At 35.4% G+C, this 17,845-nt stretch overlaps 1 protein-coding gene and 2 non-coding genes across 3 annotated transcripts; 1 reads left to right on the forward strand and 2 right to left on the reverse strand.

Annotated features, from left to right (window-relative positions):
* The first annotated feature begins 751 nt into the window (after nucleotides 1-751).
* On the forward strand, nucleotides 752-7,222 carry LOC143634865 (protein mago nashi homolog). The gene is made up of 3 exons (XM_077102836.1): nucleotides 752-1,025; nucleotides 6,461-6,637; nucleotides 6,933-7,222. Exons 1-3 carry the CDS (start codon nucleotides 789-791, stop codon nucleotides 6,990-6,992), a joined length of 474 nt encoding a protein of 157 aa, XP_076958951.1. The 5' UTR covers nucleotides 752-788; the 3' UTR covers nucleotides 6,993-7,222.
* Nucleotides 7,223-16,378: 9,156 nt separating this feature from the next.
* Nucleotides 16,379-16,483, reverse strand: LOC143634870 (small nucleolar RNA R30/Z108). Its single transcript, XR_013153949.1, has one exon. It is a non-coding gene; the product is annotated as a small nucleolar RNA R30/Z108 (small nucleolar RNA).
* Nucleotides 16,484-16,514: 31 nt separating this feature from the next.
* On the reverse strand, nucleotides 16,515-16,619 carry LOC143634871 (small nucleolar RNA Z107/R87). The gene has a single exon (XR_013153950.1). It is a non-coding gene; the product is annotated as a small nucleolar RNA Z107/R87 (small nucleolar RNA).
* Nucleotides 16,620-17,845: the final 1,226 nt, after the last annotated feature.

A 17,845-nucleotide genomic window follows, 5' to 3' on the forward strand; every position in this document is an offset into this window, starting at 1 on the left:
TTCGGTTCGGTTCGGTTAACTGAGTTTACAAAAAATAACCAATAACCAGTTTTTTGGTTAATTCGGTTTTCAGTAATTTTCAGTTCTCTTTCGTAAGTTTTTGGTTTGGTTCGAATATTGCTCGCTCCTAAATTTTAATAGATTTGCGTCTTGTTGTACGTTGTGGTATACTTGGAGGTGGGCTAAAAACCTAGTTTCGGACCCGAATCGGAACTACGAACCAGTTCCTCAGAAATCATACCCAGACTTGGCCTGACGAAACCAGTTCCACCTTTGCCATGTCCAACACGGCAAACCGGATCATGCCCCGAAACGATTCCTTCTCGACCCGATTCTTGAATTTCATTGACCACACCCCGAACGGGTTCCTACCTTGTTTCGGTTTCTGAAGTTACCTTCTTTATGCACCTTTGTCCTCTAGGTTAACTGGTACAATGGTATTGATTGTAGAGGTGCACAAAATACCCAGTTCCAAACCCGATCCGAAATCGGTTCCTCCCAGGTGCCATACCCGGAACTGGAACTGACCCGGATCCACCGGAACCGGAAATACATGGTCAAAACCCAACCAGAAAAAGTCACAGCTTTGGATTTTGTTGACTATACCCGAACCAGTTTCTGAAAATAGTTTTTGTGCACCTCTAATTGATTGGATGATCCAACAAGTATGGGCCGATATTAAGAGAATCCATGGGCCTTGGGCTTCCAAGTATATTACTTCATACATAATTAACCCAGTGGTTTAATTCACTTCACTTTGTATCTATCTTACCGTTCCAGAGGTTACGATGGCGGAAGAAGAGAACGGAGCAGCGGCGGCGGCGGCCGGCGAGTTTTACCTGCGGTATTACGTCGGACACAAGGGCAAATTTGGCCACGAGTTTCTGGAGTTCGAATTCCGGCCAGACGGTAAACTCCGTTACGCTAATAACTCCAATTACAAAAACGATACCATGATTCGTAAAGAGGTGTTTCTCACTCCTTCGGTTCTCAAGGAGTGCCGGCGCATTGTCTCCGATTCTGAGGTTATTATTATTATTATTGTTTTGTATTGTTTACTGTTTTGTTAATTTTAATTGCTAGGGTTTTATATTGTTTTGTGGTGAGTTGATTCTGTAGAAAGCTTAGGGGTTAGGGTTAATTTTGGTATTTTTGTTTAGTTTGTAATAGTTAGGGTTTTACATTGTTTTGTGGTGCAGTGGTTTAGACTGTAGATTTATAGGGATAAGGTGTTTTATGGATGTGTTAGTTCATGTAGTTTAGGTTATTGTGATTTGGTGAGTAGTTAGTTTTATGTAGTTGAGGTGAATTGAAACCCTAGGTTAGGGCTAATTTTGGTCTTGTTGTTTACTTTTCAGTTGTTAGGATTTCAACAGCTTTTGCAATTCAGTGTTTCAGATTTACAGAAATTAGGTTAGACTGCCTGCATTAGTTCAGGGCAACTCTTTCCACAAATAGCCTAGTCAGCATGCCGCATCAGCTTTCCATTCATTCTTTCCACAAACACTTTTTACCTACAACAATAACATATTCATTCTTCTCACAAACAACCTCATAATTTCCACATCACCAACATTGGGGACTGACCAACCACCGTCCTTCACCATCCTTGAGGAAGGATCTTCAAGGATGGATGACCTCCACCTTAACCTCCACAATACATGTCTTTTCCATCCTTCTAACAAATCTCCTCCACATAAGCCATGGATGGCCTTGATGCGGAAGGTCTTATAGGTATGTTATGGATGTTTCAGTTTATGTAGTTTAGGTTATTATGTTTCGAGGGGTGTAGGAAAGAGTAAAGATAGGGAGCGTATATTGCGTTTGACTTCTTGGAATGTAGGAACATTAAATGGTAAGTTGTTAGAATTGGTAGATGTGCTTAAAAGACGTAGGGTCCAGATAGCTTGCCTCCAGGAGACTAAGTGGAAAGGACATAGAGGGGCTGAGTGTAATGGGTATAAGTTGTGGTACTCGGGGTCTGATGGAGCTAGGAATGGAGTGGGGTTTCTAGTGGCTAAGGAAATACACACTACTGTGGTGGAGGTGATAAGACATAATGACAGGATTATGGTGTTGAAACTAGTACTAGGAGAGGAAGTAGTGGCAGTAGTCTCCGCCTACGCGCCTCATGTAGGCCTAGGGGATCAAGAAAAGAGAGAATTTTGGGATTGCCTAGACGCAGTGGTAGGGGGCATACCTAGGGGGGAGAGGATTTGCATAGGAGGTGATTTTAATGGACACATTGGTAAGGCTATCGATGGTTTTCAAGCCGTTCATGGGGGTTTCGGTTTTGGTGATAGGAATGAGACCGGAACAGATCTTCTAGAGTTTGCGGTGGCACATGACCTAGGTATTATAAATTCTTTTTTTAGGAAACGAGATTCTCATTTAATCACTTTTAGCAGTGGCGGACGCGACACGCAAATTGACTACCTTTTGATGAGGCGAGGAGACCGACGTTGGTGGAAGGACTGCAAAGTCATACCTGGGGAGGCAGTTGTGACTCAACATCGACTACTAGTGACTGATATAGCCTTCAGAAATAAGCTGACTGTTCGAGAGAAGAAAGGTACACCGAGAATTCGATGGGGAAATTTGAAGGACGAAAATCTCCTACTGTTTAAGGATAAACTCATACTGCATACGCGGGCTCGACTAAATGGGGACTCAACTCATATATGGGAAGCTATGGAGACAAAGATCATCCAAGTAGCAAAGGAGACTCTCGGGGTCACAACAGGAAAGTCAAGTGGGCATAAGGAGTCTTGGTGGTGGAATGACGCAGTGCAAGACAAGATAAGGGACAAACAAGGATGTTTTAGGGAGCTAATGAGGTGTACGAATGAGGAGGAGCGAGTGGAATTGAGGGACAACTACAAAACGGCCAAGATAGAGGCAAAGAAGGCAGTGGCGGAAGCAAAGAAGGCGGCCTTTAAACGGATGTATGAAAGCCTGGAAACAAAAGAGGGGGAACATGCTATGTTTAAGATTGCCAAAGCCAGGGAGCGTAGAAGGCAAGATCTAGGACCGGTGAAGTTCATAAAGGATACAGATGGGCATGTACTGGTCAAGGAGCAGGACATCAAGCTAAGATGGCAAACCTACTTCCACAATCTCTTTAACAATGGGAGAGCTTACCAAGAAGAACATGACAACACAAACTTTCAACGACAACAATCGAATAACTGCTACTGCCGACGGATCACACGAGAAGAGGTAAAGGACGCACTTAGGAGGATGGGAAGGTCTAAGGCGGTTGGCCCAGACAACATACCCATCGAGGTGTGGAAGTGTCTGGGGGAGGAAGGAGTCATGTGGTTAACTACTTTGTTCAATAGTATTCTCAAATCAGGTAAGATGCCAGACCAGTGGAGGAGCAGCGTTGTAGTTCCTATCTATAAGAACAAAGGAGACGCCCAATGTTGTGATAACTACCGAGGAATCAAACTACTAAGTCATACTATGAAGCTATGGGAAAGAGTGATTGAGGTTAGACTTAGACGAGAAACTCAGGTTACGGTCAACCAATTTGGCTTCATGCCGGGGCGTTCCACCACAGAGGCAATACACCTTATAAGAAGATTAATGGAAAAGTATAGGGAGAAGAAGCGTGATCTACATATGGTGTTTATTGACCTAGAAAAGGCCTACGACAGTGTGCCACGACAGGTGCTCTGGGAGTGTTTGGAGGGTAGAAGAGTGCCCAGGAAATACATAGAGATAATTATGGATATGTATACCAGGAGTGAAACAAGTGTCCGTGCGCCAGTGGGGGATACTGATTTCTTTCCTGTAGAGGTAGGTCTTCACCAGGGGTCAGCGTTGAGCCCGTTTCTTTTTGCAGTAGTCTTGGATGAGTTGTCAAAGTCGATTCAGGGGACTCTCCCGTGGTGCATGATGTTCGCAGACGATATTGTGTTAATTGCTGAGAAAAAACAAGATCTAAACATGAGGCTTGAGGAGTGGCGAACAACCTTAGAGACAAAAGGTTTAAAGATTAGCCGATCTAAGACGGAGTACCTACACTGTGATTTTGGTGAGATAAACGACAGTGAAGACGCACACATCACAATTGAAGGGCAGGTGGTCCCGCAGGTAACGAAGTTCAAGTATTTAGGATCATTTGTACAGAGCGATGGGGAATTAGACAGTGATGTGACCCACCGAGTTCAGGTAGGATGGTGTAGATGGAAAGCAGCCACAGGTATATTGTGCGACAAGAGTTTCCCGACTAATCTGAAGGGAAAATTCTATAGGGTGGCAGTTAGACCTGCAATGCTATATGGAACAGATTGTTGGGCCATCAAGAAGGCACAAGTGCGGAAGATGGAGGTAGCAGAAATGAGAATGCTACGTTGGATGTGTGGGCACACAAGGCTAGACAGAATAAGAAACGTTGTGCTTCGCGAGAGAGTAGGGGTGGCGAACATAGCAGACAAGATAAGAGAGTGGAGATTGAGATGGTTTGGACATGTAAAGAGAAGACAGACGACGAATCCTGTTAGATCCGTAGAAAGCATTACTATAGAGGGGAGGAGGGGTAGAGGACGACCGAAATTGACTTGGGATGAGAGGATTAGGCATGATTTGATAGACCTAAATCTCTCCGAGGACATGGTTGAGGATAGGAATTCGTGGAGAAGTAGGATTAAAGCTAAGGATTCCTAGAGAGAATTGAATACCTTAGGGCTTAGACTTAACTTATTTAGGTCACTTACCATAATGGTATTTCCCTTACATATTTTATTATTATTATTATTAGCTTTTATATTGCGGTTAAACTGCGACCTTATTATTAATATTATTATAATTAGTAGTAGTTTTTTTTATATAACTGTTAAACTTTTTTTTTTTTTTTTTTTTTTTTTTTTTTTTTTTTTTTCATACACATGTTCTTTGAGCCGAGGGTCTCTCTGGAAGCCACCTCTTTATTCCTTTGGATAGAGGTACGGTGTGCCTACATCCCACCCTCCCCAGACCCTACCTATAGCTCTGCTGTCGGTGGGATTTTACTGGGTATGATTGATTGATTGATTGATTGATAGGTTATTATGTTTCTGATTAAGAGTTTTTGTAGTTGAGATGAAATAAGTCTTTAGAAACTTTTTAATTAGGTTATGTTTTTGTAATTTTTGTTAAGTTTGTAATTGTTTGGGTTTTAAAAGTTTTTTTTGAAGTTTAGTGTTTTAGATTTATAGGAAGAAGGTATTTTGTAGATGTTCCAGCTTCTGTAGATAATGTTTTGAGGAAGAGTTTATGTAGATGAGTTGAATTCATTCTTTAAAACAGTTGATTAGGTTTGGTTTTTGTATGATTGTTTAGTTAGCAATTGTCAGGGTTGCAAAAGCTTAGGTTTTGTATGGATGTATTACTCTATGTAGTTTAGGTTATAATGCTTTGATGAACAGTTTATGTAGTTGAGATGAATTGATTAGGTTTGATTTTTGTAATGTTTGTTTAGTTGCTGTTGCTAGGGTTTCAACAGGTTTTTTTGTACCTTTTGTCTACTTTGCAATTGTTGTCTTAACAAGTTTTGCAGCTCAGTGTTTTAGATTTATAGAAATTAGGTTTGTTATGGATGTATAAGTCTCTGTAGTTTAGGTTATTATGTTTTTGATGCAGAGTTTATGTAGTTGAGAGAGATGAATCGGCTCTCCAAAACACTTGATTAGGTTTGGTTTTGTATTATTGTTTAGTTTGCAATTGTTAGGGTTGCAAAAGCTTTTGCAGCTCAGTGTTTTAGATTTACAGGAATTAGCTGTTTCATGGATGCATCAGTCTCTGTACTTTAGTTTATTAAGTTTTTGATGCAGAATTTATGCTGTTGAGATGAAATGATTCTCCAAAAACTGTTAATTAGGTTTATTTCTGGTATTTTTGTTTATTTGCTATTGTTAGGGTTTCAACAACTATTTTGCGGTTCAATGTTTTAAATGTATAGAAATTAGGTATCTTATGGATGTATCGCTCTATTTAGTTTAGGTCTCATTAGGTTCAGATGAATGGATTGTCCAAAACCTTTGATTAGGTTTAGTTGTTGTATGTTTGCGTAGTTAGCTATTCTTAGGGTTTTAACAAGTTTTGCAGCTCAGTCTTTCAGATTTACAGAAACTAGTTTATTATCTTTTGATGCAGAGTTTATGTAGTTCAGACAAACTGATTCTCGAAAACCTTTGATAGGGTTTACTTTTTGTATATTTTTAAGTTTGTAATTGCTAAGCCTAGGGTTTTAAAATCCAAGTTCAGTTTAATCAGATTTATAGAAGTTATTTCTCTAAGGTTTAGCCGTTTAGGTTATTAGCAGAATGCTAGTGTTTTGATACGGAGTTTATGGCGTTGCGATGGATCATAACTCTCTTCATCTTCTGAACTTTGTTCTGCTATGATACACTTTTAAGTTACTCGTATGTGTTCTTCTAACAAGTAATAAATTGTATACCATGTGATTGTATTGTAGATTATGAAGGAAGATGATAACAACTGGCCAGAACCAGACCGTGTGGGTAGGCAAGAACTTGAGATTGTGATGGGAAATGAACACATTTCTTTTACTACTTCGAAGATCGGGTCACTCATGGATGTGCAGACCAGTAAAGATCCCGAAGGCCTTCGAATCTTCTATTACCTTGTTCAGGTTTGTAACTGATTTCTGTAGTTGATGTCTTTCACACTAATTATTCTAACTACATCTTGATTATTAATCTTGTGGCATTTTGTGTTTAGTGGTTACAAATTGTTAGAATATGAAGCTGTATGATATGTTTTACAACATTAATTATGTGGAAAATAAATTAGTAAATGTTAGGATAATGGAAATACAACATATATTAGTTTAACATATGAGGTTTATTGGCAAAGTGGGGTTCTAGCATATCAAGATTAGGTGAAACTTTTATCGTATTGATGTTAACGAAAGCTGTAATTTGCAGGACTTGAAGTGTTTCGTGTTCTCGCTGATATCACTCCACTTCAAGATCAAGCCAATTTAAAGAACGCACATGTTTTACGGTACTTGTTGGATTAGCCCAAGTTGATGTTTTATGTGGTTTAAGTTTGTATTGGATATGGTGGAGCTAACATTGGTGTTAAAAGCATGTTATATCAGCTTTGATCGAGTGTTTTGTCGTCTTTTATCAGTAGGTCGTTGATATTTGATTTGAATTTAAGTTAAATGTGTGACAAGTACATGTGATTTTATATGCATTGCCACCATTGTTTCCCTGCATCATTATATACTGAAAGTAAAATGCTGTCATTATTTTGTTCATGTTAATAGTATTTTGGGATTGAGGTGTCCATGTATCAAGCTGTTGTGAAAGATAACAATTTGATTAACAAATATGCTATAGATATAACATATTTGATTCGGGTATGTTTCAATACCATTTATTTACGTAAACCAGTAGATAAATTAAATGACTCGGCTATTGACGTATCAATGCTCTGAACCATCCACTTAAGCCGACAAATATTTGAATGCTACATCGGTGTAATATACTAGTTTAAGAGTTATGTGCAGTATCATTGAATCTACAAGATCACATTGTTACATTTTGCTTCTTGTTTTTGTCATGTTTTAAGGTTGTGGTTTTAACCCTCACCGGAGCGGGTACGATCGACCTTTACTAGTTTTTGTCATGTTTAAGAGTATTTAAGGGAGTGGTTTTAACTCACCGGTGCGGAGCAGAGAAGTGCATGGACAAAATTATTGCTACACATCTTTCCTTAACCATTGAGGTATAACTAAAAGGCAAGTATCTATCAGTGACCAAAAATTTAGATGTCTAGAACATATTTTAAAGTACACATTAGCCTAGTCACACTCTCCAACCGCCAAACCATACACGCTCTTAAGCATCTTTGCGCTTCTCTAAAAGATCTGGCTTCGCTTTGGGCTCGTGGCCAAGGATTATCACGTTTGATTCTAGCATGCATTGACCATTTTGGTCTGTATTGGTTCCAGTATATTAATGATATGGTTTGATAACCCAAGCATGATCGCAAGCATGGTCGTCCTCTTCTTCACTCACTCCTTTTTAAAAACTTAGGAAAGCGGCTTTACCACACGAAACTACTCGAATGATCGAACACGCTCTAAAACCATTTGTCACATAATCGCCCTACAAGTGTTTGATGGTGTCTTTGAATCCATAAGGACTAATGATTCCATCTCACTTATAATTGATGTTCTCTGGTTTCATTATGTATTGGGCTCATTGTGAAGTGACTTCACTCTCGATTAATAGGGTGTCGAGAAGTGTAAGCGGATATGTCATAAAGATCTTACTAATAAGAACACGTTTAAGCATTTCACCGAGTAAAACCTATTTCCAAATATTTGGCACATCATTTTAAGTGTTTCCCAACAATTAACCAAATGACTCTTTATCATGCTTCAAGGGTGTTAATTACAATAAAAGGTGTTTAACACAATAACCGTTAAGTTGGTTGACGAAGATCCAACACCAACAGAAGATTGTGATTGACCTTATACATAATATCATACATGTTCAAGCATATATGTAAATTGCTACTTTGGATTTAATTAATAGATTAGTTATTATATTTCAAAATTAACACTGACATGGTTAAGTCGTTGATAATTCTTATTGATAACCATTATATGAAGATTTAATTAAGCATACATAAAGCTTTGAATATATTAACCGAGAGAACTTTGATAAGTTTATTGACAACCATTATATGAACTATGATTGTTACGACTTTCGAGTCTGTGTATTTAATGGATTGGTTTTTCTTTTGTTAGCGATAAGTTGACTCACTCTGCTAAGAAAATAAATCTAAACTAATCTCGACTTGATGGGAAGTTGTCAATGTTACAATATGGTTTATGTTATGATCAAGCAAAAACAGTAATAACGAATACTAACCCAAAGTTGTAAGAACCAAATATGATTTATGTTGAAGAGAATCAAGAGAATAGTAACAATAAGTTTTTAACATAACACAAAGACTGTAAAGTATAAAAACTAAAAAAAGGTTTATGTTAATTAGAATTAAAAAGAACAAGACAAGTTAATTATAAAACTTTAAAATTACCTTAACACTTACACAATACAGTCTTAACTTAATATCAATTTATGTAACAATTAGTAACATTAGGAGAATATTGTGTTCTATATATACTTCTATAATTTATGAAGAAAAAACTCTAGAAAAACACACTTAAAAATATATAACATAGGATGATGATCATGCCTATATATATATTGACCATCATCAAATCACACATATAAACATAATCACAAACACACTTACACACCATACTACATAGCATGACACATATATGTTGTTGCAAAGACACTCATACCTTGTTATTGAACCATCAATTTATTACACTATAAAACCATACATAGATTTCTTTATAACAACTCCAACCACTTTACACATGGATTTCAGGTCCATTTCCTTCATGACCGCCACTGCCACCACCGTGCCCACCGCCATGAGCGCCACCACCGGACCCATAACCAAAACCAGACCCACTCCCACTCCCAGTCCCAGAACCATAACCAAACCCATAACCCTTACCAAAACCATCAGGGGACCGGCCCGAGCCTGACCCATAACCCCACCCACTCCCAGGGCTTGAGCCATATCCCTAGCTATAGTCCCAGTTCGGACCATGGGCCGCACCAGTGGCCCCGGTTGGACTTGAAGTAGACATTTGGTTCACAAGGGTCTTTCTATCACCTTTAGTAGTAGAAATAGAGACAAATAATAATAATACAACTAGCACAACAATTTGCTAGGTTTTCAAATGCATTATGTTGGGATCTTGTTTGATTTGATCAAAGTACTTTCATAGTCTTTTTTAGTGGTTATGTTATATATATAGTAATGATGTTGGTCATGACTATGATGAATGAAGGGTGTTTATGTCATTTCACATGTGAAAACCATGAGTACCCGTGAATGGTGGTAATATACCTAGTGTACACATGTTGAAATCTTGAAGGTTGATATGAGATATGGGTGGTCATTTGCCACTTGTGATTTGCACTACCCCTTAACAATGGTAATAAAGTAACTTCATTCATTTGAAATGTTATGTTATATTATTTATGCCCACAAATTTTCTTTTTTTGTTAAAATGTTTCAAAAAAATGAGAGTTTACATAACACGTATTGAATTCAAACCAGTCGATTATTATTAAATTAATGGGTGTAAAGATTTAATATTTTGGTTATTAAATTGACACCCATTATGAAGGTTGAGGCCATGCGCATATAGTCGGCTTATTGATGTTTAATTCCACTAGTAAGGTAAGTTACAGATGCATTCTAATATATGTAAAGGTTGACACATGTTTCAAAGATATATGTGATTCATGTATACATGTCTTGTAGATTGTCTTTAGATTATTATTTTAAATTTATATATCTTTAGTTCTTGATAATCTCGAAAAATCAATGTGTTTATGTTGTTTATCATTCGAGTTGATTCGAATTTTTTTGTTTGCTAAATAAGTTGATTTGAGTTCAAGCGGGTTAACACCATCAGTACTTCAGAACCCCATATATATTGGAACATAATCATGTTATTGCCTTAGAAAACAACACGTTTTGATTGTTACCCATGCATCCATTTTGCTAGGGTTAGTTCTCATCTTATTTTGTGATTCTTGAATACAATTCTAAATATTAAATGAGTGAACGATTATGAAGAATACCTATTTAATGATTTAATGTGTGTGTATATATATATATATTACTTTGTTTAGTCTTTATTTTATATATAACTTAATTATTAATTGTGGTTGACAATAACACTTGCCATTAGTCCATTATCCATGAAGATAGACGTCCATAAAGTCAGTTGGTCTAGTACTCTTAGCATAATACTAAATCATGCATATATGTAGCTGTTTAATTTTCTTCCTAGGTGGTCTCGACTATTTTGTCACTCTCATGATCTTCTCAAAGGTCGTATGGACCTACTATACAAAGGGACGCTTAAAAACGATTTGCTTTTAACATGCTCGTGAGAAATTTGTGGATTTTTTTTGTCGAATATCATTTTGTGAGTCTCGTTATAGGAACATGCTATGCCATATATTGAGAGGTCAACTAAACTCAAGCTCAATTTGGTTAACTTAAGCAGGTTCGAGTTTATTTGGTTAATCGATATATGTATATAATGATTTATTTATCATCTTATCATCGGATATAAATAATGAAGTACTTAAATTTAAGTGAAGCGTTTATTTATATAATTATATTGAGTTATTAGTTATTTAAGTATGTTTATTGTAATAAGATTTAAGGGTTATAACTTATAGTAAACTAGTAACCATGTGATTTACCAATTGATTTAAATTGAGGTTACAAATTGCCACATTTAGTAACTTAGAGGATCATTTCTACCAATTGATTTAAATTGAATATTAATCTAGTCAAAGTGTGGAGTTGGACCATTCTTGTTTGTCAAAATAGAAATAAGAGGTGGGCTACGAATGATCAGCAAACTTAGGTAAATTTGTCATTCTTTGTTGGAGATAATATTTCACAAGTAGAGTGCTATTATATACCATAAACTGCATTGTTGATAAGGGTGCAAACTAGCTGAGCTGCTTGTGAGCTACTCGAGATCAGCTCGTGATAAAACTCGATTAATAAAATCTTAAACGAGTCTGAGCTTGAGCCCGAGCTTCACTTATTGAGCTCGAGTCTACTCATGAGCCTAAACAAGCCTATCATTAATTAACATATTTTTTATAATATATATTTATTATTGATTAATCAATCTATTCAATAATAATATTATGAAAAAATAACTAAATTATATATATTGTCTTATAAAGAAAAGTATAATTGAAAGAAACTTATAAAAAAATTATAAATATATAAAAATAAACTACGAAATAATAACAAGTCGAGCTCGAGCTTGAAAAAACACTCACGAGCCGAGTTCAAGCTTTATAAATAGAGATCAAAACGTGCCGAGCTCGAGCTGTGTGTAAGTTAAACAAGCTGACCTCAAGCCTAGTCGAGCTCAGGCTCGGCTCGTTTGCACCTCTAAATTTGTTGATGGATGTATTGTTCACGCATCTTTAAGGGACTTGAGTGTCTGAGTTCTAATCATAATTTGGATATTTTGAGTGGAGTTAACGCATTTTTCTTTTCATTATTGATTGTTTATGTTTCATGTTTGGTAGAATTTGAGATTTTTGTGTAAACTAGTATTAGATGCCTTGAAAGATTGAGAGATGATCCAAAATTTTATATACCTGTTACTTGGTAAAGATAGAGTGGAAACTTGGAGTGAAACAGTTTATAATATGAAGGTTAATAAGAAATACATGATAGGGTAGTGCCGTCCTATATAAACATCAAATAATGAAGCCCAAAAGTTAATTCTATGGGCAATATTTGTCACATATGAACATCAAATCATGATATATGTTATCAAAAGATAAATGTTATGGGTAATAGTGTCATAGGGTCTTCAAATTGCTATGATGTATTTTTTTTTTTGAACAACCAACTAAGTAACCCCGGGTACTTAGTTCGGACGGACGGAGCCACAACCTTTGAACATCATAATTAACGTCTTCTTAGTAATAATGTTTGCTATGGGCAATATGAGAAAATGGTACCGGGTACCAGCACTGAATCGGTATCATAGCAAGTCTTTTGGTATCAATTTGATAGCCACCTTTTGAGGTTTCAAAAATTTAGTACCTGTATTTTACCAATTTCTAACCTTCGTATACCGTACCATACCGAACGAGACCGAGTACATCTCTAAATGTATAAAAATTAGTTTTAAAGACATTAACAAACCAACCCAAACTAGTTTTATACCCGTCCAGTGGACGGTTTGTTTAATATCATAATCATCTTTTACAAAAAAAAATAATAAGAAAAAAGCAATACTTTTTTTATGAGCTACAATGTTTTCTCAATGATTTTACACCATCATCGCTGCCACCACAACCACTACCACCACCTTTCATTAACCGGATCTATGAGTTATTAAAGCAGTCATCTTTCAACTTAATCTCGCCTGAGTCGTTCAGGAAGGAAAAGTTGTTTTCAGCTGAAAAGATCCATTCTTTTAAAGTCAAGTTAAATCCCATAAAAAATAATCTGGTTTAAGCTAAACCTTAATAATTATATCAATGTATTAATAAGATATTGTAACAAAAATTACGTAAGACTTCCTTTTCAAATTTTCAATTTCACACAGATCATGTCGAATTTCCAAAATTCCAAAATCCACCCCTAAGAGGCTGTGAATGTTGGTTTATAAGTGGATTCCAACTTACACGTTGTTTAGACACTAGCGTTTTAAGTTCCGTCAATACATTATCTACCCTTGGCTGCTGTTTCACTTCCAACGGGTATTCTAGCGAGTGGACGACCCGACAACTCTGCGGATTGTAACGTTGGTGTCAGTTGTATTTAATCCCGTACTCGTCCCACCAGCTTTGTACCGCCACCATTTCGTCTCACGTGGAAATATAGGAGCCTTCAATGCAAACATTGGAGCTTGAATCTACAACAATAGGAATACACATGAGTAATTTTGAGGAAAGCATCAAGTCTTCAAGTAATTTTGATACATGGTTTAAAGTCTAATTTGATCAGTAACATTGATGGTATTTTGACAAATAGCAACAACATCAGTCAGCATTGACCCATTCTCCCTTGAATGGATTGATTTTGATTATTTTTGTTAGATAAACAGGTTGATTATGGGTCGCTTAATGGTGTCTCATTTTCTTAGCTCTGATTATCAAACTATTTTTTTATAGTAAAACAGGTTTACCATGAGTGCTGCAAATATAGATTTATCTTTGGATTGTAAATCATATATTATGCATAAAAACCTAATAAAGCAAATATTGAATGCAATTTCTATAAATAAGATTGAATTGGTCTTTCAGTGGGCCATTCAGGAAGCTACTTGTAGCCTTTGCTCCGATCCATTTCAACAACATAATATGTACCTTTCATAAATGCATGACTTTCAAGTTTCTGCTATACTTTCTTTTTCATTCCAATTTCAAGAAATTTTGGGGTAACACCATAAACATTGCAAATAATAGATTATGGGAGTTCCAATGCTGCATCAATAACCATATTACCTGCCACAAGTTCATGATAAGGTAAGCTATAAAATGAAGTATAAAATTGAATCTGCGGATATGCAAAGCTACAAAAGCAATCTCATAATGTTAGAAACTCATTCATCCATGAAAACCCAACTTTTTACAGCATACATCAAACAACATCACATGTTGGAATGACAATATAGGCAAAATGAACTTTTATTTTCTTTAATAAATTACTATGTGTAAAGTTATTATTATAAAAAAGATTCTAACATTAATAGCAATTCAATTACTTAATAAAACATATAATATAAGGGTAGTGTTAGGGAACTTTCACCTTGTTTGTTTTTTTTCATTTTATGCCTTTTTAGTCCCACGCTTCACCCATTAGAGGTCAAGCATAACGTAAATCAACCCTTTAAGGAAAAAAGGGTCAAAACCATTGCCACTACTCACCAAACTCAAGCATTGTTTAGGGGTCAAGCACAATAATGAATTCACCTATTTGTAGAGTAATTTGTTTTATTTCAGTTCCAAGCTCTGCGCAATCCTAAGTAAAAATCATTAGCATTGCCATTAAATGTTGCATAAAAATAGCAAAATACCTACAAAATAAAATGGTTTTCAAAAGTTATCAAATTCACAGCCCCAGGTAACCAAACCTTCCAGAAAATAGAAGAACAAAGCAACACGACTTGTAAATGTTGATAGTCATACGATATGTAATGATCCACATCCGTTCAAAAAATATATGTACATATAATGATCCGCCATTGCTTCACATGAACACTGGTTCATGTTGATTTTCATCTTCCTCATCTCATTAACCAAAACGATATTCTAAATCTCCTAGTATATAAACAAAATCATAAGTAAAAAACTTTAGCAAATTAAAGAAATGTCAACTTGGAAAATAGTTGTACCTCAATAATGCTTCTTCTTGGCTATGTATGACAGATTTCCTTTTATCACAAACAAAATGAAACCCAATAATTGTCATCTGCAAGATTCAAAACCAAAAATAAAAAATAAGCACCAATATTCGTGTATACAACATTATCAAGAAATCATACATGATATTATCAAATTATCTTGAAAAGTAAGAGCTTTATATCAGATTTGATGATAAATTTTTTTAAAAGGGTTAAAACATATGAATCGGTGACCTAATTTTGGAACTATAATAATTGATTTTCAATGCAAACAATCTATCACAAATTAAACGAAATGATTTGTAAAGAAAAATATACAGCAATTTGAAGCAAATAATAAACGGGAGCAAGACGATGCTAACGACGAAGAAGAACTTTTTCGGTTCTTATGCTTTCTTCCCCTTCTCGCTCTTTAATTTGTGGAGCTAGGAACTAACTGGAACTGCTCAATCAGTCAAATTACCAGTGTTTATACCGAAACACCAAAACACTGGTTTTAACTTGCACTAAACCAACTCCCTATGTAAGTTTAAAAAAGGTTGAGTAAAACTAAATACCAAAACACTGGTTTTATAATAAAAATATTTTATTATTCTCAAAGACTCAATACTAGTTACCAGTCTTTCACCCAAAGACACACAATCCATCAGACTCCCTTTAAGGTTTTTTCTAGCTTTTTTTATCATGGTCACAACTTACAAACAAACAATTTCATCCGTGTTTTCAATTCTATACTTTATGAGTGATTCCATCCTCTTTCTCCTCTCTATACTTTAGAGATAACTTGACTACATGTTAAATGTCCCATCTCATTATAAACGCTAAAAGTTATTTGTTTTCATCATTCGCTCATACATTCTTCCATTTTTAAGAGAGTATATAAAAGATAAAAAGTGTATTATAAAGGCGTATGAAAATCAAAATGGTGTGTGAATAACCAATTTGTGTTTGAAGTCTGTTATGATTTTAACCATCATTATGATCTTAACTTCATTAAGGTAATAACAGACACCGTTAATATCATAATGATGGTTAAAATCATAACAGACTTCAAAACACAAATTGGTTCGTATGTAACCCAGTATAGTTCATTTAAAAGCCGGTAAGTTCCAACTAAAAACCGACTTAATTGTTGAAAGCTACATTAGTTACCTTAAACCAATGAGAATTTTCAAATTTTATCATTTTCAACTAAAAAAGGCTACCAATAAACAAAGATTCAGAAGCAGTATGTACATCTAGTGAGAACAAATCTCTCAGTCCAAGTGTTGAAAATTAAATATATTTAGCTTCATCATTATCACTTTAGAAAACAATATCAAAAGACGAAAAGAAATGTATAAAAATGAAGTTAAGATGTAATTGCTCAGTAGGCATGAAGTAATAATTGGTTCGATTCTGCCAGCAGAGTCTCCTCAACTTTTATATTATCAGAAGAGGGAGCTTTGTATCATCATCGCAAAAAAAAAAAAAAAAAATAGATTTATGAGAGAAGATAAATGGCTCAGTTCAGCGGGAATATCGACACGCAAACGATCTCTGAATAAGAGATGCCTGCATTCCGGTCTGTTGAGCTTGAATATTCCGAGTCATCACTGCCATCTATCACTCGTAAATCAAACAAACAAACAAACAAACAAACAAAAACAATATACAGAAGAAAAACTGAAGCTAAAAACCAAAGAAGAATAAAGAGGCGAACATAAGATGATGATAATAATGGCTTGTGTGGGGTGTATAAATAGGTTATGAAATTAGGGTTTCTTTTGTTGTGGATCGTTTTATTTGGACGGCCCATTATGAAATTAAGTCTTTTTAAGTTTTTTTTTTTATTTATTTTATAAATGAGGAAATTTTTAGGGAGTGTTTGTGATTCTTTATTGAACTTCTTTTGCTTTATTAACTTTTGGAAGAAGTTAACTTTTTACCAAGTGTAAAAAGAAATCTTTTATAAAAAGTTAAAAAATTCTAGCTTTTTAAACAGTTTAGTATGAGTAACCCACATTACATCCTTCCAGCTCTCACTCGTACATGCCACTCTCAATATCTCTGTCACTATCGATTAATCACCAATTTAACAACTGCATCTCTCAACTACATCTCTACCACATTCAATTCAACATCAATTTAACATCTACATGCTACCACCATCAACTTAACACATGCAGCTCTCAACCACATCATCTACCACCATCAATTTAACACATGTGGCTCTCAACTACATCCCTACCATCATTAATTTAACCTTACCACCATCAATTTAAACCATGCAGCTATCAACAACACATCGACTCCCCTCTCTTTGATTATAAAACACAAGGTGTAGTCCATTCTAGAGGGTGGAGTTATAATAAGAAGTGAAGTGAACCTAAGAAGTGTAAGAGGTAATCTGGTGCATTAAATTTTGTGATCCGATGGTCTAGATGAAAAGTGTGTTTTGTAGGTTGTGTGTTTTATTTTAATACTTGTTTTATAACACTCCAGGGGCATAATCGTCCAGTGTGTTATATTATATATAGAAATTATCAATCTATAATTATCATTTTTTAATTCAAATTTAAAGCACAACACCAATAACATCACAAGATATATAAGAGTGTGTTTTAAATCAAAACATCACAAGATATATAAGAGTGTGTTTTAAATCAAAATAATCAGACTTTAGAAAACACCATATTTTAATCCAAATTTAAAACGCGACACCAAGAACACTAAGAACTAAAACACATTAGCTTGAACATCATAACCACCATTAATGAACAAGATATATTACAATGTGTTTTTATTAATACACTATATTTAACTACCATAGTATGAACTAAAACGCTA

The sequence above is a fragment of the Bidens hawaiensis genome, unplaced genomic scaffold (genome assembly GCF_021521415.1).
Source record: "Bidens hawaiensis isolate Kalapana, Puna unplaced genomic scaffold, B.hawaiensis_p1.1 tig00007258_1, whole genome shotgun sequence".
NCBI classification, from domain to species: Eukaryota; Viridiplantae; Streptophyta; class Magnoliopsida; order Asterales; family Asteraceae; genus Bidens; species Bidens hawaiensis.

Excerpts from the sequence above, each read along its gene's own strand:
- LOC143634865 (XM_077102836.1), top strand. The coding sequence starts at position 789 with ATGGCGGAAGAAGAGAACGGAGCAGCGGCGGCGGCGGCCGGCGAGTTT. Across the intron at positions 1,026-6,460 it reads GCATTGTCTCCGATTCTGAG|ATTATGAAGGAAGATGATAA; the intron begins GTTATTATTATT and ends ATTGTATTGTAG. Across the intron at positions 6,638-6,932 it reads TCTTCTATTACCTTGTTCAG|GACTTGAAGTGTTTCGTGTT; the intron begins GTTTGTAACTGA and ends TGTAATTTGCAG.